We start from the raw sequence: 23,313 nt of genomic DNA on the forward strand, positions 1-23,313 counted from the left end.
TGATGTTTCATTTCCTTGGATAGGTTACATTAAATACCTCATTCAGATTTATCACGGTAGGCAGCCCTTGACTATGATGATTTTTCTGCATCCCGCAAAGGGGGCTTCCCTTGCTTACGTGGACCGGTTTCCAGCATGCTGCAGCCCAGTTCTGGTCCACAGAACAGGAGTTGGGGACCCCTGCTTTATGGAACATACATATACACCTACATTGAAGTGTTAAGAATGAAGGTGTTGTGGCCTGATGGCTTCCAGCACCTCCAGCAGACAGAGAGAGAGAGAGACAGAGACAGAGACACAGAGAGAGACAGAGAGACACAGAGAAAGAAAAAGAGACAGAGAGAGAGACAGAGAGACAGAGGTGGAGTCTGGGCCATCCATCAGCCTTCAGATGGAGAGTCAACAGCCACCAGGTCGAGAGGTGGCTGATAAGGAAGAGGAGGAACAGCTGGTCCAGTGTCTGATGCACAGATGCAAAGACAGAGGAGAGGAGAGCAGTGGAAATCTCTGGGCCGGTCCTTGGGATGGAAGAGCTACTGCTGATAGTGAGGCCCCACCCTAGTTCTAGGGATAAAAGGCAGGGGGCAGAGATAAACAGTCTGGCAGACAACTATTCATCTCCCTGCAGGACAGACTTGCTAATCTGCGGTGAGAGAGAAACTATTTGCTGGGGCTCCTAATAAAGGAATCACTGATTTAAATACAGAGGGTTTGTCGTGTTTGGGGAGCTAGGTTGGAACAGAAGGTTTTTAAAGTCACCTTTATGGAGTATGAAAGTACTGAGAGAGAGAGAGAAAATATATGGGAGGAAAAAATGTGACTGTCTTCTTATGTTCTGCTACCCTGGGATGGACATTGTCCGCATGTAACTTGCAAATCAAAGGAAACAGACAGAACACACAATATATTCCATATGTACTTCTGACCTCAAGGAGCTGGGAAGAATGGAATCCACAGATGGGAAAAGAAAAGAGACCAAACCTTTCTATTTCCTTCCAGGAAGCAAAATGGCATATTGGTGGGAAGAAAAACGAAATGCTGTATGGTAAGAAAACCATGTGCGTAAAACAGAGGCACAGAAACAGAGAAGAGATAAATGACAGACTCTTTTAACTTCTCTTACTGGACAGAAGTCCCTCAAGCGTAAACTATTAAGTCCATCCCTTTAAACGAGAAGAGGGCACTCCTGACTGAAGTAGAAGACAGAGGAATAAAGAAGTCAACAGAAAAATCCTCAGAAAATTAAGGGATTCCCGTAACCTTCCCAGCTGGCTTCCAACAAGCAAGTCAATGGGGAAAGCCAGATATGCACAATAGCAATAGCACTTAGACTTATATACCTCTTCATAGTGCTTTACAGCCCTCTTTAAGCAGTTTACAGAGTCAGCATATTGCCCCCAACAATTTTGGGTCCTCATTTTACCCACCTCGGAAGGATGGAAGGCTGAGGCAATCGTGAGCCTGGTGGGATTTGAACTGCCAAATTGCAGGCAGTCAGCAGTCAGCAGAAGTAGCCTGCAGTACTGCTTTCTAACCACTGCACCACCACAGCTCTTAGTATATAAGTAACAGATACTGACACTAGTTTTGCTTGTGATTCTTACCTCTTTTTGGTCAAGTTGCAAAGAGGATTTTATCAAGTCCCTCAATGCAGTAAGTTGCTTCTTTTCTTCATCTTGTGTCTGTTTTATCTAGAGCAAAAATATCCACAATTTGTTACCCATGTACATTTCTTTATTATTTGGATCAACACCAATATACTGAACTGTCTTTGTATAATGTTAGATTTTTATCCTACCTTTAGTTAGTATATAAGTAATCCAAGGCAGAGTACATACCTAATATTCCCTCCTCCCTATTTTCCCCATAACAATAAACCTGTGAGGCAACTTCGGCTGAGTCTGGTTTTCATGCCTAAGGTACGACTAGAACTCACAGTCTCCTGCTGATTGGCCCAGTCACCCAGCAGGCTTTCACACCTAAGGCGGGACTAGAACTCATAGACTTCTGCTGATTGGTCACCTGACTGGCTTTCATACCTAAGGTGGGACTAGAACTTGGAGTCTCCTGGTAATTAGCCCAAAGTCACCCAACTGGCTTTCATGGTTAGGGAAGAACTAGAATTCAGCCTCCTAGTTCCTAGCCTAATACTTTAATCATCTACAGTGGAAATTATTATTTTTTTTGCTTTTTCCCCCTCTTCATTATTTCTTATCTGAAAACCATAATGAACTCAGTCCAGAAGGGAAGTTTTGAGAGTTGCAGATTTTCTTTACACATTTTTCCCCACAATATATATTCAAAACAAGCTACATTGAAGAAGTATGTTCAGTCTCTTTTAAAAGAACCAGTCAGTTTCAAAAAGTTACTGATCCCTTGGTTTGACCACTAAGTACACCATTCCTCACACTACAAACACCATTTTACAACACTAGCCCTTTATACATTAACTGACTGCACATAAGATTCTCAGAACAGCAGGCCTGGGCTAGTTATTAACCTAGGTACATAAGAATATAGGATGGCCTTTGACTTTATGCTTAGTTATCTTTTTTCTAGAAATATAGTTGGACTAAAAAAGAAAATTGCTGTAACAAATTCCCAAAATAACATTGAAAATACGTCTTAATATCCAAATGGATGCAAGGCACAGGAGTTTCAAGGAAGTCCACACTTTAAGGTACTTCAACTCCCAGAATTCCCCAGGCAGAAGTTGGCTGGGGAATTCTGGGAGTTGAAGTCCACTCATTTAAAGTTGCCAAGGTTGAGAAAGATTGGCTTAAGAGCTCCCCAGAAGTTTCTAAAATTATAATTATGTTATTTATTTCTATAACACACCATGACAGAGCTGATCTACCAGAGGGCTATTCAAATGTGTAGCCAGCCAAATACTTTTATTTTTCAAGCAATATAGGAGAATGGACTCACCATAACACAGTAGAAACGATGTCCTTCCACTTGAGGTTATAGTTGTAAATCCATGTCATTCTTAACAATCTGAACAAACTAGTCTAGCTGGTTTAAAAAAAAACCAGAAAGTTGGCAAGGCCAGCTAGTCCATTTGCAACAGTAATTTTGTGAACCCTACCTCACTTTTAATTCTTGGCTATGTGTACCCCACCACAGGCAATTCTCAAATAGGCCCTATCTTATGGATGACTTACGTTATATAAATCAGCAGCTAGCTTTTCAATGTACTGTTTGAGTTTATCAGCTGTCTTCAAGCCATCTTGAAAGAAACTATAATGAAAATAAAATGTTATTTATCAACAACGTTGGAATCGGGTTTTAAATTTCACAGTATTTCCCATCCACCCAATACATAGGATAGCCCCATTCCACACTACCTCATGTCAACAGAGAACCAGAGATAGATGGCTCTGTTTCTGAGGTGAAGATACTCATTCTCATTGTGAGGTTTCTAGATTCTTACAATATTTCATTTTTAATACTGAGTTTAATTTTTTTATGATTATGTGGGTGTGCATGGTCTTTTCTATCTGATTGTTGTAAACCACCCAGAGTTACTTTACATGAGACGGATAGCCATATAAATTTGACTATAGAATGTTTAGAATAGAATAACACCTTGGACGTCTTCTAGTTCAACCCCCTGCCTTAGGCAGGAAACCCTACACCACTTCAGACAAATGCCTGTCCTCAATCTACAACCATTTGTTTAGTGACTGTTCGGTGTAGTGACTTATGACCGGTTTTTCACACTTATGACCACTGCAGCATCCCCATTGTCAAGTGATCAAAATTTAGGCAGTTGGCATCTATTAATGGCTATTGCAGTGTCCTGGGTCAGTTGATCACATTTTCAACCTTCTGACAAGCAACGTCCAAGGGGAAACAAGATTCATCAAATGAGCGCAGGATTCCCTTAACAAACTACAGGCCAGGCCATAGCAAATTTCCTTCGATGCGGATTATTTCTTGCATTCAAGGCAGCTTTTTCTTCTCTTTCCAGATTATATCATGTCACCCCTTGACTCATTTTTCAAACCAGTTAATATGACAGTGAAAGGATAATCAAATCAAACCTTCCACGCAGAAAACAACAGGAATTCAATATCTGTGACTTTGAACAAAGGGTGTTCAAAAAAAAATTTTTTTTTTAAATCAAGACATTTCCATACAAGCAGGTGATGTCATCCCTGAGGAGAAAAAGCCTTTTAAATTAAAAAAAAAAAAAAACACTGCAGATGAAGAGCTGAAAAAAATATACTCACTTGCATTGTGCATGATAATACTTAATAAGATTCTGTAAAAGGTCCACACCCTTTTTCGTCTTGATTTCATTAACCTTAATGAGATACTATGGAGAAGGGGAAAAATCAAAGCTCAGTAGATAATTATACATTTGGGCCTAGCTGCATTCAAAGGAAGGTTCTATTTGAAATCTATTTTAACAAATTTAGCAATTATCTTGCAAGTTGTTTACAGCTAGCATCTGAAGGCACCCTGCTAATATGTGATTAAAATCGTGCTGTATATAGAACAGTAAAACATAGCAAGGATATTTTACATTAAGCCAATACTGTGGTGAATAGTACTTTCTAAGTTGTCTAATGCATTTGTTATTTCTTCCTTCCTAATACAATTACTAGCGTTTTTAGACATCGAATAGCTAGGTCTAAATTTACATTAAATGCTTTAAAGCAGCAATACCGTTCTAAAGTATGGCACTGCACTAAATACATTTAGAGGCATGAAAACTCTCGGGGTTACATGTATTTCAATATGGCGCAACATCATAAGCAAATTCCAAGTTCATCATAAATGATGCTTACAAATTATGCTAGCATCACCTTAATTTTTTAATATTTTGATTATCTGTAAAGCAGCTACAATTGCTTTGATTAGATTAGATCAACAGAGTTGGAAGGGACCTTGTAGGTCATCTAGTCCAATTCCCACCCAAGCAGGAGGCCCTACACCATTTCTGACAAATGGCAGTTCAATCTCTTCTTGAAAGTCTCAAGTCTCAAGCTTTGGATTGTGGTAGGGATAACTGACACACATAAATAAAAATCCCATTTAGTTCTAGTCCAAAATCTTGCATTATTATTGGGAAGATCCACATGAAATGGTAAAGAGAATGAATAGGGAATGAACAAGAAAATAGTGCATGCTATTTTATGCTGCTAAAAGCTCTGATCAAGATGATCTGTGGTTTGTTTAATTTTACTGCAATTCTGAAATTCTGAATTCTATAAAGCCAGAATTCATAAACCAATAGCAAACCACAATTTTATAAGAGAAAAAAAAACCAAGGCTCTTCTTTTCACACATAACATTATTTAAGTCAGAGTTAGGAAGTGCTATCTGGATTTATTACTACTGTTAGATGGAGCAAAGTAGAGTAAATGAGAATTCTTTATAAACTTTGCATGTGTTATTAGGCGTATACCTCCTTAAAGGGTCCAACACATGAAATTATCTTTTTTTACCCTGAACAACCCACAATAATCATCTTGCTGCATCTAAGAAACATATGAACTTGAACAAAAAAATTAGGGTTGGCGTGAACTAGATCAGGGCTGTCAAATTCACGGCCTGCAAGCTGGATGTGTCACGGAGTGGCCACGCCTTCCCCCAATTTAGCAAAGGTGAAAAAAGTTGCGATATGTCATGAGTTTGACACACCTGATCTAGATTCTATTGCAGACCAGCACTGGACAATTGCATAGGTTAATGCTGGCTGGGGCATTCTGGGAGTTGAAGTCCACACATCTTACATTTGCTGAGGTTGATAAATACTTATCAAGGCCAGTGCGCCCCCCAGCCTTTTGCCATCAGGGATTAATTCTGTAGAGAAAGGTTTTTCTGCGGACTGAAGGGGACATGTGGTTTTGTGTGCTGCCTGCATCCCGCGGATGGGGCATCACTTGTTTGCATGGACTGGTTGCTGGCATGCCATGGCCTAGTGCCATTCCACAGACCAGGAGTTGGGGACCCCTGATCTTGGCTATATTTGCACAAGCGGTGAAGCAGCCATTTTGTTGCACCACTATAAGGAATTAGGATGAAGTTCTTCCAATAAAAGTGTCAACTCTGAAGCAAACCTGGCTGTAGCCATCTTTAGCTGCCTCATAGTCGCTACATATTCTGAGGGGGAAGTGAGGGGGGAACAGATAGACTGTCTTGCAGACAAAACAAAGAACTCTCCCATGGGAACCAAGGTCATCCCAACAGGTGGAAATCGGGAGGAGGGAAGGAGTGACCCAGGAACCCACCAAATGTCTTAATTGGACAATGTGACTTGTGACACTTGGGAAGGGAAACAATTGCTCTTTTAATTATATCACAAACACGGGAAACTTTCAGAGATGGTTTTCACCAGCTGTGCCGATATGATATGTCCAATAAACATGTTCTTTGAGGAATCTACCTGCCTCTGAGTTCTGACTTTAATGGATGCGCTACTTGGAATGCTGAGAGAAAGATTCAACAGTTTGCTCAAACACAGCTTTTATCCCCTTTTTGTGAATTAGCCCTAAAACAGTTGTTGGATTTAATACAAAATTGGTAAGTGCTTGTCTATTTGGGAAGGGGTGGGGAGAGATTTTGAGTTAGAATGGAGAAGTATGTGTAGTTCGGGGTTGAATTGTGTCTGTTTTTAGGGCTTTCTGAGCTTGGCTGTTTGCTTGCAGACGACTTCAATACCCAACTAAATAACATCTTCAGTGCAAGCAAGAGTTTGCTGCCTGCTGATGAATAGTAGCTTATCCTGCTCAGCACATGGACAGACCCAACCACAGTTTCAGCTGGGAAGCTATTCATATCCTAGCATCCAAGCCAAATCCAGACTTGTTAGGGAATTCCCATAAGCTTGGCATTCAAATAAATCACCTATCAAAAGACACATAGCAAAATACCACATTTGCATAATACTTAGAACGGACAATTTAAAAACCTTGAAAGGAAACAAAAAGACTAGAAGATTTTCAGCAGCTAATATTCAGATAAGCAGGGCTTAATACCAGACAAAAGATCAGGTAGAAAACAATACTCCAATCAAAGAACCGGGAAGGATAAAATGACACCTTGCAAAAACTGGCAAATAAGCTACTACATATAAACACTCACTTGCCCTGATGATGTTACCTAGTTTGGTAATGAAACATCTGTAGGCAAACAACTAAGTTTATATAGCACCAAGAACATAGATTTCAAGTTGTTTTATATATTGTGGCCAGGATAAATAGATTTATAGAATGTTTAATCACAGAATATTTAAACATGACTGGTCCTTGGTGCTCTATGAACTTGTTTTCTTGCAGATGTTTTAGCACTGATGATGTTACCTAGTTTGGGTAATGAACTGTCTGTAAGAAAACAAGCAAGCTCAGAGAGCACCAAGGACCCCTCATGTCAACCCTGAGCTACAGATATTCTCCTTTATTAATGTTCAATCGTTTAAATTTTAAAACGTGACTTACTTCACACATCTGGAGTTGGAACAGCCTTCTCTCTTTCTCCATTTCTTCTGCTATCTCAGCTCCAGTGATCTCTGTTCGTATCATCCCATGTTGTTTGGCGTGTTCCCTTTTTTCCTTTTCAATTTTTGTGCTGTCAAATTGCAAAACAAACCCACACAAAGGCAAAACCTGTCAAACTTCTTGACAATCACAAGCAGGCCCAAACCGAGTCCACTAATATAGAAACAATGACATTTCTCGTGTTTTTCCATTTCATCAGACTTCACCAAACAATAAATTCCAAACCAAAATAGCTCTCCACCTTAAGAGCAAGCTGCTAAGTGCTAAAAAGCAGAAGGAGGAATCCGTTATTTTAGAAATCCAACATAAACATGCCAAGAACGATTTGAGTTCTTATAGCACCTTGGCATTTGAGGATTTTTTTTCCAATCTACGCTGCATTATAAGGAAATTCACTTTGGAAACAATCCTGTTCCAAAAAAGAATTGGAATATGTTTTGAATCCTTATTTACATATTGCTTTTAAAAATTGTAACATGATTCACTGATTGCATGATGTAACGGTACAGATTCCTAAGTGGGACTGAGTTATATATATTTATTTTTTTTATACAATGAACCATGAAGTGATAAGACATGTGAAAAGAGTTCAGGTACAGGTAGTCCTCGGCTTACAACTGCTTGCTTAGTGACCTTTCAAAATTACAGCATCACTTAAAAAAGTGATTCACAGCCATTTTTCACTCTTACAACCAAGGCAGTTCCCCCCCGGTCACCTGATCAAAATTCAGATGTGTGGCAACCAACTCATATTTATGACAAGCTAAGTCTGTGGGGAAGCCAGATTTACTTAACCACTGTGGCAAGAAAGATCGTAAAAAATGGGCCAAAACTCACTTAACAAATGTCTCACTTTAGCCACCTAAATTTTGGGCTCAATTCTGGTCGTAAGTTGAGGACTACCTGTATAGAAAGACAGGTGGTTACTTTATTTTATTTTTCACATTTCCGTCCCACTCGTCCTGCTTGAAGAGGGACTCTAAGCTGTGTACCATAAACTTCTTGACTTTTAAGCACAATTGTTTGTTTAGCCAAGTTAACCATACTTACAATTTGGTCTCATAATCCTTCCAGGCTTTATCAAAAGGCTTTTTCAGATCCTTAAGGGAGAGAAAATTAACTTAAAATAAGTTTATGGAAGTGCTATGTTTAAATGTGCACACTGAAGGAATCATTCCACGATTATAAAATGACATAAAAGCTTTAAGTATCTTTCCCCCGGTGAATCTTTAAGAGCTCATATATCTCAAGTTTTGTTTTGTTTTTAAAAATGGATTGATGGGAATGATAAGTATGCAGTTACAAGTAGATGTAATCAGAAGTTCATACAAATGGGATAATCTCCCCGGTACATTGATAGATAACAGCAAAAGCGCAGAAATCACCACCTGTTATTAAAGCCCATATTAAATGTGTAGGCTTACCCCTTTAATTCCTTTCAGATCTCCTTTCAACAGAGAATCCAAGGTGAAGATAACATTATGGCTCAACCCTTGCAGCTAGGGAGAAAAAGGAATATTATTCAGTATTTAAAAACAGTGAACTTAAAAGTAAACTACAGGTAACCCTCAACTTATAAAGCATTCATTTAGTGCTGGTTCGAAGCTACAACAGCACTGAAAAAAGTGACACGACCATTTTCCACACTTACAACTGTTACAGTATCTCCAGGGTCATGTAATCAAAATTGACTCATTATTTATGATGGTTGCAGTCTCCTGTGGTCATTTGACCACCTTTTACGATCTTCTGACAGGTAACGTCAACGGGGAAGCTAGATTTATGTAACTACCATGTTACTACAATTTGAAGACTTCATCTTTCTTCACTGAAGTATTCATCATCATCATTTAATGACCCCATAATCCCTTGCAGTGTGAAGTCTGGGCAACTGAATAGAGCTAGCACAGTGTTTTAATGGCCGGATGCCCTTCCTGTCACCAATGCAGAGTGTTGTTCAGCAGATATATTCTCAGTGTGCCCAGCGAGACAAATATCTGCTTCTACCTAGGATCCAACTCACAGCTTCCTGAAAAAACAATTAAGTACAGGTAGTCCTCAAATTACAATCATTCACTGAGTGATTGTTTGAAGTTACAACAGGCATGACTGTTGTTCTCACCATTATTGCAGCATCCCCATGGTCCCAAGAACAAAATTCGGATGCTTGGCAACTGGTTCCTATTTATGACCACTGCAATGTCACGTGATCCCATTTTGTGACCTACCAAAGAGCGAAGTCAGTGGGGAAGCCAGATTTACTTAACAATCTTTTTGCTAACTTAACAACTGCAGTGATTCCCCTTAAAAGAGGTGGCAAAACAGGTCGTAAAATGAGGAAAAACTTATTTAAAAGCTGCCTTAAGCATTGGAAATTGTGGGCTCTATTGTAGTCGTACCTGTACCAAATTAACCTCATTTCTAGGACACATTTACACTCTAAAGCAGACATTTAACTTATTCCTTACTTATTGACAGTTGACCAAACTTTGCACAGCACAGGGTTTATCCTAGTTAACATATAGCTACACCAACTCATGACAAGAAGAAAAGGATTTCAAGAAGGTGTTTTCAGATAAAGAGCAACCCGTTCAGCCAACACAGTTCAACCATTGTTGAAGATCGTAGTTGAGCTTTCCCAAAAGATTTTACTTCTTTAAAGCAGCTGGAAGTCTTTTGAATTTCACAGCGCTTTCGAAGGGAGAAGAGGTCCTTCTTTTCATGCAGTTGTTCAAAACTAAAACAGAACTGAGGAGAATATCTTGAAGAACAGGCAAACTGTTCCTTCTGTCGAAATATTTATTTATTTCTTTAAAAGAGGGTTTCTATGGCCGCCCACTCGCTCTCCTGTAACCCTGGGCTGCTTATGAAAATAAAAACCCAACAGGCAAACCTTTAAAAACAATAACGTTCCCCCTGGTATGTAGCCATCAATCAAATAAGCCCATTCGATGGGCTCCGTCCCACTCTGGGTTCCCCAGGTTTTTGCCTTTTGTAAAGAAAGGAAAGTAAAGTTCTTTGAACGCTGAGACTCGAGTCAAATTGTGAACCTTTCTGAGGGACGATGGCCAACCGATGCAATTTTGAGACACGAGGGAAAGAACAGGATGGGCTGGACTTCAGCTCCCAGAATTCCACAGCCAGCACGAGATCTACAAAACTTCAGGTTTCCCAGGTGGAAGAAAGAGTTATATACAGGTAGTCCTCGACTTACTACAGTTCAGTTAGGGACCATTCAAAGTTATGAGCCTCGGTGGCGCAGTGGTTAGAACGCAGAACTGCAGGCTACTTCTGCTCACTGTCGGGTGCCTGAAATTTGGCAGTTCGAATCTCAACAAGCTCAAGGTGGACTCAGCCTTCTATTCTTCTGAAGTGGGTAAAATGAGGACCCCAAATTGAGGAAAATATGCTGACTCTGTAAACCGCTTAGAGAGGGCTGTAAAGCATTATGAAGTGGTTTATAAGTCTAACAGATATGCACTGAAAAAAATGACCGTTTTTCACAGTTAAGATCTTTGCAGCATCCTCGTTGTCATCTAATCAAAATTCAGATGCAAGTGACTCCTATTTATGACAGTTGCAATGTCCTGGGGGTCATGGGATCCCCTTTTGTGACCTTCCGACCAGGAAAGTGAATGGGGAAGCCAGATTCGCTTAACAATTGGGTTACTAACACAACAACTTCAGTGTTTCACTTAACCACCGTGGCAAGGAAGGTCGTAAAATGGGGCAAATCTCACTTAATAGACGTCTCACTGAGATACAGAAATGTTGGGCTCAATTGTCAAGTCGAGGACTGCCTATCTATGAAATCCCATCCCCGGGAACCAGTGTGAAATGTTTCTGCATTTCTCATCTATCAGCAGATTTCCTGTACATCTTATAAAAATGATTTATCCAAAAGACCGGGAGACGATAGGCCAAATTAAACAGCTTTCTTCACTGATTTTGCTTGTCGGAAGCTGATTGAGAAGGCCGCAAAGAACGATCACGTGACTTCAAGATACTGCAACTGTTTGTAAGTACATGCCAGTTGCCAAGGGCCCAAACTGTGATCACGTGACCCTGGGAAATGCTCTGACAAGTGTGAGGATCCGTTGTAAGTTGCTTTTTTCTGTGTTTGTTGTGGCCCACCAGCAGCTGGTGAAGCAGGCAGCGGAGTCGAGCAATGAGGAGGTTGGGGAGGAATCTGGGCCAGTCCTGGAGACTGAGGAAGAATTGGATGAGGGCTCTGCATCAGAGGCAGAGATGGGGGCCAGGGCAGGCTGGCATCAGCAGCCTTCAGGCTCGGATAGCAGTGAGGCGGGGGAGCTTCTGGAACCGGTTCCCAGCCTGCGCATGCGCAGAGCTGCCAACAGGAAAGAACAATTATGAACCCAGGGTTGTAAGTAAGGCCACAGGTGGACGATGAACGGCCCCTCCCATCAGGATTAAAAGAGGAGCAAAAGGGGAGGGGGATTTTGCAGGAAACAATACATCCTAGAGACTCTGTGCTTAGCCCTTCCTTGTCAGCACTGCATTTGGAAATATTTACCGGGCAGCTTTCCAAGATCGATAAGGTTTGAGCTCCTAATTATACCCTTGAAAGACTGTTTGCCAGGCCGTTGGCTGAATATGAATGCAAGAAATTCACATCCGTTTAATAAAAGGTGTTCGATTGGGAGAAAGAGTCTGCTTAGTGCTTTTTGGGGAAGCCTAGGACAGAACAGTGTTGTTGTAACTTTGAACATTCACTAAAGGAATAAGTGTAAATAGAGGACTACCTGCATTGCTTTGGAGGAATAGTGAGGAATGAATTGTTCTTGAAACATTGGCATTAAATATATAAGTTGAAGATTTATATATTCATATTCCATGAACTCAATGCTCCTGGGTATTGACGTTCAACACTTTTGACGCCTTGGGAATTTACGATGCCAAACCTAAATTTCAGAGTAGGGAAAGACCTCCAGGGGATTGGGGTAAAGGCCAGAAGAGCAATTTTGGAAGGCTCCAAAGGTCTTCACCTAAAGGTGATAGTAGTTCATAGCAATAGTTGCTAGCTAATGTTCGTGCAAGATACTGTCATCTTGTTATAAAGAGCCTAGAAGAGGTATTCTTTATTTGATAGTCATGAATGTCCAAGGCTCCTGCTGCTTTCTTCAAAATAACAAAAGGCTGCCTCTTCTGCATGTATGCGCAACATCAAAACACTCATTAAGAAAATGGGTGTCACTGCTCCCAGGTAAACCAGACAGGAAACACAAGTGAACTAATTTTACTTTACTGTAAGACTATATTAACAGAATCTTGCAAGTCTGAAGGTGCAAACTTCCTGATGCCGCCTTTAATTGCAGGACGCATTAGGAGAGGTCTTCCCTTAGTTGCTTTCTCTGACTTTTAAGCCACTGAGGGCTCTTTGTCTCTTTTATCTGATTGTCTCCTAGGCAGTACCTCTTCCTCTTGTTCCCCAAAGTCATCCACACATTCCATTAGAATGAGTGGTGCTTGCGTTACAGGGTGCAATGCTGCTTTTGTCAGACTGACCCTCTTTGGAAGTTGTTGCTGATGGATTTGACAGAATAATTGAGGTTACTTTCCAAAAACAGCTTTGGAGAGATTCAACCATAGCTTCAACTAGGAAGCTGTGACAGCCTAGACCAGCGGTGGCTAACCTTTTTGGGCTCCTGAGCCGAAAATTGTGTGTGCGCTCGTGCTCGCATGCCAGCACCCAGAAGGCAATGTGCGTGCCCCCACCTCCTGTGCATGTATGTGCGATCCCCCCGCTGCTCCCTTACCTGCACTGCGCATGCGCTTACCTCCCAGCTGATTTTTGGCCCATTTGAGGCCTTTTTCGGCCTCCCAGAGGCTCGAGGGAAGCCTCTGCAGCCTTTGGAAGCCGATAAATAGGCCCATTGCAGAGGCTTCCCTTGAGCCTCTGGGAGTCCAAAAAAGAACTCAAAACAGGCCAAAAATCAGCTGGGAGGTACGCGCATGCGCAGTGCAGGTAAGTTTGGTTGGGGCTCGTGTGCCCACACAAATGGCTCTGCGTGCCACCTGTGGCACACGTGCCATAGGTTCGCTATGATGGGCCTAGACTAAGCTAAACCCCAAAATGCTAGAGGATTCCTGGAAGCTTTGCATTCAGACAAACCAGCCATCTACAGACCCATAGAGATAAACCACATTTACATGACATTCAAAAGAGGCAATAAGAAAGCTAAGAAGGCAACAAAAAGACCAGAAACACATCTTTTCCTGAAACCAAGACCTAGAAATGTAGGGATTAATATCAGCCAACCAATCAAGGAGAAAGCAATAGCCTAATCAAGAAACTAACAAAAAAAAGGGCACACCACTGTTAGGTATAACATAGGTCACCTAACGAAGTTTGGGTAAAATAATATATATAAGCTATGATTGTTAGTTTAAGTGTGTGTCACTTTAAATGCAAAGCATGTAATTTTGGGTGTGGTGTGAAACCACCATAAGAGGGGGCAAGACAACCTGATTGATTGCTGACGATTTCCCTGACGGTTTGCTGGCAATTACTGACAATTACTGGATTGGATTACGTTGATGGTTTGTTAGCTGCGTCCTTCCCCTACTGAAGAGTTGCTGAAGGAAGAGAGGAGTTTTTGAGTTATTCATATCTCTCTACTGCGAGGAGATATATCACCGGACTGATATTTGTAAGTGTACTGACCTCTCTTTTTCGACACTGGAATTTGCAACTGAATAATCCCTGGACAGACTGACTAGTGAATGATATATGGACTGTTTTGACTATGCTTTAACTCTTGCTGGAATAAAACTATTTAATTAGCACTGTGCCTCTGTTTACTGAGTGTAAGCTACAAAAAACTATATCTCACATATTCTGCCTGCCTGCCTGACTGCCCTGCAGATCCTGTCTAGGGTGTATCCCTAATAACCACCACCAACACTTCTAGACCAAGCTCCTGTATATTAACAGGAAGCAAACTCCACACTCAATAACACTGATGATGTTAGCTTGATGAGTAATGAAACATTTGCAAGCTCAGAGAGCACCAAGGACTCCACAGAAACAATTGCTTGGAATTTCGCTTTACACTGGGGCTCTCCAAACTTGGCAACTTTAACACTTGTGGATTTCAACTCCCAGAATTCCTCACGCAGGCTGGAGAATTTTGAAAGTTGAAGTCCACAAGTCTTAAAGTTGTCAAGTTTGGAGATTAATGGAACAAATTCAAATATAACATTTAGAATATAACAAATACTACATATTTGCTGTTAGAGAGGAAGAAGAGCCAGTATGGTATTGTGGTTAGAGACTAGACCCCAGGATACTGTAAGTTCCAGTCCCACCTTAAACACAAAGCCAACTTAGATGACTTTGGACCAGTCACTTATTTTTAGCCCTAGAAAGAAGAAAAGGGGAACACCGATTCCTAAAAATATTACTATAAAAACTGCCTAAGCTTGTCCAAGAAGTCACCAATGTCTATACTGACTTGAAGGCACACCCCAAATTAAATATAATTCATTTACAGGAATAGGTTTTCTATTGTATGCTTCCATATTGAACCTTAGTCACTTCTTAATTACTTCCCAGTTTATGGCAGCTGTAAGTTGACAGCACATCCAAGATACTAACTTTCCAAACTAGAATTCACAAGGGAGAAGTAAAGAATAGAGCATAAAAGAACAGAAAGAGAAGGATGGAGGGCATAAGTCCAAATTATGATTATATGTTGGATCTGATATTACATACATTCTACTGTTTGTATATTATGGTGGGCCATAGTGGCGCAGTAGTTAGAATGCAGTATTGCAGGCTGACTCTGCTCACAGCCAGGAGTTCAATCCTGACCGTCTCAAGGTTGACTCAGCCTTCCATCCTTCTAAAGTTGGTAAAATGAGGATCCAGATTGTTGCTGATTCTGTAAACAGCTTAGAGAGGACCTGTTAAAGCACCGTGAAGCAATATAAAGGAAATAAACTATTGCTATTGTATCACTCAAAGCTTACTTGAATGGTGCACCTTGCAGTAATAATTCCTATATATATTTAGACAATAAATACAATATTTATAGCTTTACAGCTTTCTGTTCTGAGGAATGGAAAACTTATTATTTTAATACTGAATAGATTTATTAAATGTACTGAACGGGAGGAGACTGAAGAAGAAAAATGCATTCACTTAAAATCATTTCAACCGTTTCTCCAGAATTATCCACTGCAAAAACCAGACAAGATAGTTAATTTTAAAATCCAAATTTAGGGTGAATGCTTCCAAATGACTGCATAGACTGAATAGCTTCTGTCATTCACAAAGCTAAACCAGGTGCTTTAAAACATTGCATTAGTACTCAATAAACCTAATGCTTTTTTCCATAGCTGCATCAAACTGGATTTAAAATATAATGCTCTCTCCAGAAATGTAAAAGGTTCGGTTGTTTATTACAATCAATACTTATATAACAATATAACCTACATTTATACAACTTATATAACAACCCTTATATAATGATAACTGTAAATGTTTTAGAGGACAAAAAGATTACAAGTGTCTTACCAGATTTTTAAGCAACGTTGACAATTCCTTAGTTAGTGTGGAAAACTTTACAAAAGCAGTTCCCAGATCTGGATTATCTCTACTTAAGAAATTACTTCCAAATTTATCTAGCACTTGTGCATAGCTTTCTTCATTTTGGATATGTTCTGAAAGAGAAAAATGTTCATTTAATTCCACTTTATAAGAAGACAAAATAACGAGAAATAACAAGAACAATGCTAAAATTGGCCATTTGTTCATTTCAAAGATATTAAAAGTTATGTTATTTAAGTTAGCTATTTTTAGCTATTTATGCCAGTGAATCCTGGGAGGCGTCAGCAAGTATTAACAAGAGACCCAACGTCTTCCAATAAAGATGCCTTCATGGAATCCTAAAGATTCGCTATTTTGATCATGTTACTAATGAAGTGCTCCAAAAGAGTTCCTCCTGCAAATTACGTAACATTCTCACATGCAGAAGATTCCAACTTGCAGGTCATAAACTCCATGTGGAGAATAATTGAATACCCAAGATGGCAATGAGACAATGATGCCAAACGACCAATAGGATGCCCTTGAAATACATGATGAAGAACGTTCATAGATGATTTAAAGACCTTAAATATCACATGGGAAGAGACCAAAGTCTTTGCTCCAAACTGAACATATATAGCATGGGGTACTCTAATGCAAAGGTCCCCAACGTGTTGGCCACCAGGCCATGTGAGTAGCTGGCCAGAGCACGCATGCGGACATGCCCACTCATGCAAGAATCATGGGTGCTAGTGGGCCCAACTCATGCAGACACTCGTGGTCCCACCCACATGAGCAATGGGTGTTTGCACGCATGCACATGCATGCATCTGAAGTTCCCATAAAACCATCCCTTCTTTCTTCACTTCCCCCACTCCGGACCGCGAACCCAGAAAGTTTGGGGGACTCTTCTCTAATGCTAACAATGCTAATTGCAGTAACAATATTGGTCTTTTAGGGAGAAATTATCTTAATAATGTTTTGGTTTCCTACAAAGAGTCGACGTTGAGACTATTAAAAAAAGAATCTGAAGAATGACTTAGAAATAAAAATTCAGCATCAATAACACATCATCATTCCAGTAATGTCTTGTGGTAGCATATATAGGTAATCCTCAACTTACAACAGTTCATTTTGTGACCATTTGAAGTTACAATGGCACGGAAAAAAGGGACTTACGGCTGTTTTTCACACTCACGACCGTTGCACCATCCCCATGGTCATGTGATCAAAATTCAGATGCTTAGGCGACTCATATTTACAACGGTTGCAGTGCCCCAGGGTCAGGTGATCATCTTTTGTGGCTTCCAACAAGCAAAGTCAATGGGGAAGCCAGATTCACTTACCACCCAGGTTACTAATTTCACAAGTGCAGTGATTCACTTAACAACGGTAGCAAGAAAAGTCAGAAAATAGGGCAAAATTCACTTAACAAATGTTTTGCTTAGCAGCAGAAATTTTGGGCTCAATTGTTATCATAATTTGTTATCATAATGATAGGTCCAGGCAGAAGAAGAACATCATGGCTTCAAAATCTAAGTTTGGACAAAACTCAGCAGTACATTTTCATGTGGTTGTTGATAAAAATAGGATTGCCAACATGATTGTCAATGTCCAGATATGGCAGATGAAGAAAGAAGAAGGGAGAAGGAAAGAAAGAAGGAAAGAAGGGAAGAAGAAGAAGAAGAAGAAGAAGAAGAAGAAGAAGAAGAAGAAGAAGAAGAAGAAGAAGAAGAAGAAGAAGAAGAAGAAGAAGAAGAAGAAGAAGAAGAGTGTGAATGGACTAAAGTTCATTGGTTCAATCATTAAGACATGCTTTAATATCATTTTAATTAAAGAAAGAAAGAAAAGCAGTAATGTCCAACAAAAGAATTAGGGATGAAATTGGAAAAAACAACCCAAAAGAAAATAATGATTCCTAAAACAAAACAAAAGTTTTCTACATTGAGTCAGTAACAAATTATTCACTGAAGATCTTTGGTCTCCTTGACTGTGGTTGAGTAACCAAGGGCATGGCATAAATAAAGGCTATGAATCACAACGAACAAACTAAAGGCTAATTAAAAATCTCTTCTGCTCTGTCACCATCTTACAACAGCTGTATTCGACATGATACTCAAGTATTTCTTACTATTAGTATTGAATATATTAGTAATGCTAAATAACTGTATCACAGCCATGAGAGGCGAGATAAAAGACAGGGACCCAAAGAAGAAATATTTTATTGGTCCAGCTGTAGAAATTCCTGGCCAACATATTCTGTCTGTCTGTCTGTCTGTCTCTAATTAATATATATATATATTATGCATGCTTCAAAAGGGACCAAGAATGGCTGCACAGAATACAAATTCTTACATTTCAGAAACTGTAGAAAGAACTCAAAGACAAAATTTATTCAATCTCAAGATTCAATATTAAGCCTGAATTACAAAGTATTTGTCTGTCTGTTAACATACATACTGCCCATTTACCAGAAAACAACTCTGAATGGCAGAGGTATACATGCAGTCTTCAACATATGACTGGTTGCTTAGTGACAGTTTAAAGTTATAGCGGACCTCCCAAAACTTACTTACAACCTAATATCAAAGTTACGATTGCCACACATACCCCTGTGGTCACATGATCACATTTTGGGTACTTGGCAACTGGTCTTCTTGTAAGACCATTTACATTAAACGAATTAAATAAATAAGAGCTAGTCCTAGTCCACTTTCGTCTCTAATTCAGGCATCAGGCTAGACAGCGAGAGACCGTGAGTTCTAGTCTCACCTGAGCCATGAAAGCCAGCTGGGTGACTTTGAGTCAATCACCAGGAGACTGTGAGTTCTAGTCCCACCTTAAGTATGAAAGCCAGCTGAGTGACTTTGAATCAATCACCAGGAGACTGTGAGTTCTAGTCCCACCTTAGCCAGGAAAGCCATCTGGGTGACTTTGTGTCAATCAAGTGAGACAGTGAGTTTTGGTCCCAAATTAGTCATGCAAATCAGCTGGGTTACCTTGGGCCAATCCCTCTCTCTCAGCCCAACCTACTTCACAAGGTTGTGGTTGTGGATAAAATACAAGAAGGAAGATGTGTTCAATATAGTCACCGCCTTGAGTTATTTGTAAAAATAATGAAGGTGGGATACAAATAAATAAACAATGTGAGTACTGGCGGTTATATTATCTTTATATCTGTCTTTGATACTTTCCTCTAATAAATTTAGATGCTTATTTTGGCCGCTCAGCCAAGTTCCAAATCTCTCTTGTTGTCTGTCACTTGTTCTGCCTCATCTGGTTTAATTTGGTTTTTGTTCTTTTTTAAAGTTGCCAGGATGCAAAGCAATACAATACCTTCCAACAACGTATTTATTTCTGGGAATATAACTGAACTTGTTCATTAAAGGCTCTGAACAGATACGTAACAGGTGCTTTATAACCCTCTATAAGCAGTTTACAGAATCAGCATATCAAGGCCCGGTTACCACTATTCCAGTATTTAAGGTATCTGACTGACAACAACTCTTAAGATTTTTTTTCTTTTTCACCTACGAAAAATGCAAGCACGTTTCTTTTCTTTCTTTTTTTTCATAAATTTTATTTGAGTTTTCACAAAGAGAAAAAAAAATGCAAATAAAACATCTTTTTTGAAAGTAGCGTAATCCCGGGTTGCATTTCTTCGTACAGACACAAATTCAGGTTCATGTTCATTTTTATGTTCTATTCCATATCTTATTACTGTTTTACATTTTCTGCATAGCTTCTCCCCTCTTTTAACTTTCTCAATTTTATTTTAATTATCTCATCTCAATTCAAATCATTGTATTTATATTTTTTGTCTGTCCTGTTTCAAATATCCATTATCCTTTCTCATTAAACAAAATTTCCCCTGTAGTTACTGATTGGAGTATGACGCCTTTATATCTTTTCCCTAAAGTTGTAACACATAATACATAACTTCCATTCGGATTCTGCTTGGTACATTCTTAAAATACACACTGTATTCTTAAAAAAAGAAAAAATTATAAATGTGTATAATTAAAACAACATTCCATTCCAATTCAATTCTATCATTAATATTAATATTCATTAAAGTCTTAACATCTTTAACATTACTTTTCAATTAAATATCATACTTCTATAGGAACAATTATAAGCTTTCCAGAGTTAATTCCCCCCCTCTTCACTTATATTTTATAAAACATTAACTAATTAAAATGTTCCCGTTCCTTCCTAATTCAATTTTCTCATTTATTTTATTTCACTTATTTTATTCACAAACATTTCACTAAATTACACTATTTTATCCCTCATTTGAATCATAGGTTGTTTCCAATTTTCTAAAGTTATTTCTATTACTAATATAACAATACAATCTTATGTTCCTTTACAGAATCCCTTTTTCAGTTAGATTTTCACCCATTATCTCTAAATAGATCCTGTTTCTCTATATCTTGCCCCGTCCTTTGTAACTTCTTTTCCTTTCCTTCTTCCCTCTCTTCTTCTCTCTCCCCTTTTTACCCCCTTGTCTCTCTACCTCTATTTCTCTTCTGTATTCCCCTTTTCTGTTGCTTTCCAGTATTATACTTATTTTTCGAATTATTTTTCTTTTCTTTGGGTGTTTTTTTAAGTCTTAAATTCTCCATTCTCTTTCCTCCCTTTGCTTTTTCCTCCCTACATAAAATTGCTTGTTCATTAAAGATGGCTTCTTCTTTGTCCCAGTCTTCTTGTTTTCCAGTCTTTTCTTGTTGTTTCTCATAGTTCCAAATCTCCATTTCTAAGAATTGAAAAACGAAGCCAAAAGAACCCTTCCCTTCTTGTGCATCTTCTTTATACTTTTTAAGTTCCATTTTCAATTCATCCAGAAGTGGTGCCATTGTATAAATTTTTAAAAAATCACCCAATTGATTTTAGTCATTCAAATATAATAACCAAAAATCACCAAATAATCCAAATACACCCAAGCTGTTTCTTTTTTGCTCTTTTTTCTTCTTCTTGTGGTTACTATTTAGTTGCAAAGTTTCAGTTAAAATGTATCTTTTAGAAGTCTTGTTGAAGTTTTACTGTAGATTTTTTTAAATTCCAGGCAGTCTCCTCCCTCTTCCAGATCCTGCCCTTATTCTTTTTCTCTCCCTTCCTGCTTATGAAAAAGAAAATTTTTAATGTCCAGAAATTTTTATTATCCCTTTGGCATTTTGTTTTATTTTCAGCTTAATTGCCTATTGATGTCAAAGCGAATTTTTCCGATTTCTTATTTAAGTCTCTTAGTTGTCAATATAGGGAAGGAGAGAGAAGGGGGAAAAAAGCCAAACCTTTTCCTGTTCACTTTCCTTCGCTGCTTCCGACTCTTCTTTGGGAGCAATGTTATTTTTTGTAAGTTTAAATACCAGGGTACCTTAGTTGTTGCTTTTACAATTTAACCCAGTCAGCCAAAACTTTCACTTCTTATCTTCCTCCTGAACATTCTTTTCCGGTCCAGTTCTCCTTTGTGGTGTCCATTTCTGACCACCACTACAACTGCCTTCGGGAAAGGGAGTAATGGCCAGCTGAGGAGGAGAGATGCGGCTCTCCTCAACCCTGCTGGCAATCTCCCCCCTCTTCACCAACTCTATGGGGTGGCTTAGCCCCAAAACCAGCCGTCTCGGGGCGCTCCAGCGGCGAGCCCAAACAGAATCCGCGCACGATTGCAGATTTCTGTCTGTCGCTGAAGCCCTTCAAACCAGAAGTCAAGCATGTTTCTTTTTTAATGTAGGGAAGAGGGATTAAAAATTAATTATGAATGTAAACAACGCTGCCGAATTGCCATTGTGCTGAATGTCACGCTTATTACCTTTAGTGCTAAAAGCAGATGTTATTCTAGGAAAACTGTTAATATTCGCCAGTAAGATTTATTAGTGCATGTATATCAAATCATTTAGCTACTACTACCTGGATGATGATTGATATAGCTGTTGAGGAATGTTATGGCACCTATGGTTGTTTGAAACTGTTTTATTTCTTTGGGTTTTATTACCTTTTGAGTGTTGTTATGAGCCACTCAGAATTGTGTTGTGTAAGAAGAGCATTGCATATAAATATTTTAAATAAATATGGGCTGGCAAGTGGAAATAGAAGGAAGCTTTCTCACTCTCTAAATTCATCTTCCATGATATTTTTTAGAGATCACCACTTGCATCAAATATTGGTTCTGCTCTGACCCAAACCTGTTTCCAAAAGAGCAAACACAAGACAAAGGCAGCAGCACAACCTTTTAATGCTTCATCTATGAATTCTGTTTCTTCAGATAAAAGGCTGCTTCCAACTAATTAGCTCTGACAAGAAAGAGCCTTGCCAAGTTTTTGCAAGTCTACCAAAAAACAACAGATAAGAAATAGTTTACAACACAAGAGTCTTCAAATACAAACTGTAATGTCCACGAGGCTGAGTTTCAAAACGTCTTTGCTTCCTACAAAGACTGTTCACTGCACAGCTGCCTTTTATCTTCTTGAAGGAGGGACCATTAACTTACAGCCTTACTCCTGAGTTGCCCGTGCTGTTGTAGCTGCTCTTTCCTGCGAGAAATCCTGCGCACATGCGCACTTGGCACAGGCTCCTCGGGAACCTCCTCATCGCTGCTGCCAGCCCCCACAATCTCTGAAGGCAGCAGTCCACTCTCTCTGGCCCCTCATCTGAGTCCTCGCTCTCCTCAGCCGTCCACACCTGCTGCCGGCTAACCACAACAGATTCTCCTGGTTTTAACCAGTATGTCAAATATATATCCAAAAATGTATTTAGAAATAAAGAAAATTGAAAGAACACCATAACTATTCTGAAGATTTAGGAGTATTTTTTAAAATATATTGATAATACAAAGAACTATACAGAGGTAGTCCTTGTTGTGGCCTGTGCAGATAGCAGCAGAATCGGACAGTGGTGAAGAAAGGGGATCAGTCCTGGTGTCTGGAGAGGATTTGGACGAGGGTCCTGTGTCTGATGCAGAGATGGGGCCAGGACCATCTGGGAGTGGGGTGCTGCCTCTGGAGCCTGGCAGTAGCAAGGCAGAGGACCCAGGGGAGCCTGTTCCCAGGGTACGTGTGTGCAGAGCTGCTAGAATGCAAGAGCAGCTGAAACAAAAGGGGTGACTCAGGAGTAGGGCTGGGAGGTGATTGCCCCTCCCATAAGGTAAAAGGACAAGCAAAGATGACGAAACCTTTTCAGGAAGCAAACTCATTCGTTCCGTTCAGATTCATTCTTGAAACTCTGTACTTCGGTTGTTGTTGTTTTTTCTAGTTC

General features: G+C 39.6%; 1 protein-coding gene across 4 annotated transcripts in view; it reads right to left on the reverse strand.

The window, feature by feature from the left end:
* The window catches only part of ASAP1 (ArfGAP with SH3 domain, ankyrin repeat and PH domain 1), a 184,288-nt gene that overhangs the window by 59,458 nt on the left and 101,517 nt on the right, over positions 1-23,313 (reverse strand). For all 4 annotated transcript variants that reach the window (XM_026703670.2, XM_026703668.2, XM_087931709.1 and 1 more), the window contains 7 exons: positions 16,048-16,193; positions 8,933-9,007; positions 8,559-8,608; positions 7,449-7,578; positions 4,236-4,321; positions 3,165-3,240; positions 1,605-1,691 (listed from right to left, as the gene is read on the reverse strand). In XM_026703670.2, coding sequence (XP_026559455.2) covers positions 1,605-1,691; positions 3,165-3,240; positions 4,236-4,321; positions 7,449-7,578; positions 8,559-8,608; positions 8,933-9,007; positions 16,048-16,193 — 650 coding nt within the window. The remainder of the gene's footprint in view (positions 1-1,604; positions 1,692-3,164; positions 3,241-4,235; positions 4,322-7,448; positions 7,579-8,558; positions 8,609-8,932; positions 9,008-16,047; positions 16,194-23,313) is intronic.

Source organism: Pseudonaja textilis, chromosome 3 (assembly GCF_049901715.1).
Source record: "Pseudonaja textilis isolate UNSWEBS1 chromosome 3, rPseTex1.2, whole genome shotgun sequence".
In the NCBI taxonomy this organism is placed as follows: domain Eukaryota; kingdom Metazoa; phylum Chordata; class Lepidosauria; order Squamata; family Elapidae; genus Pseudonaja; species Pseudonaja textilis.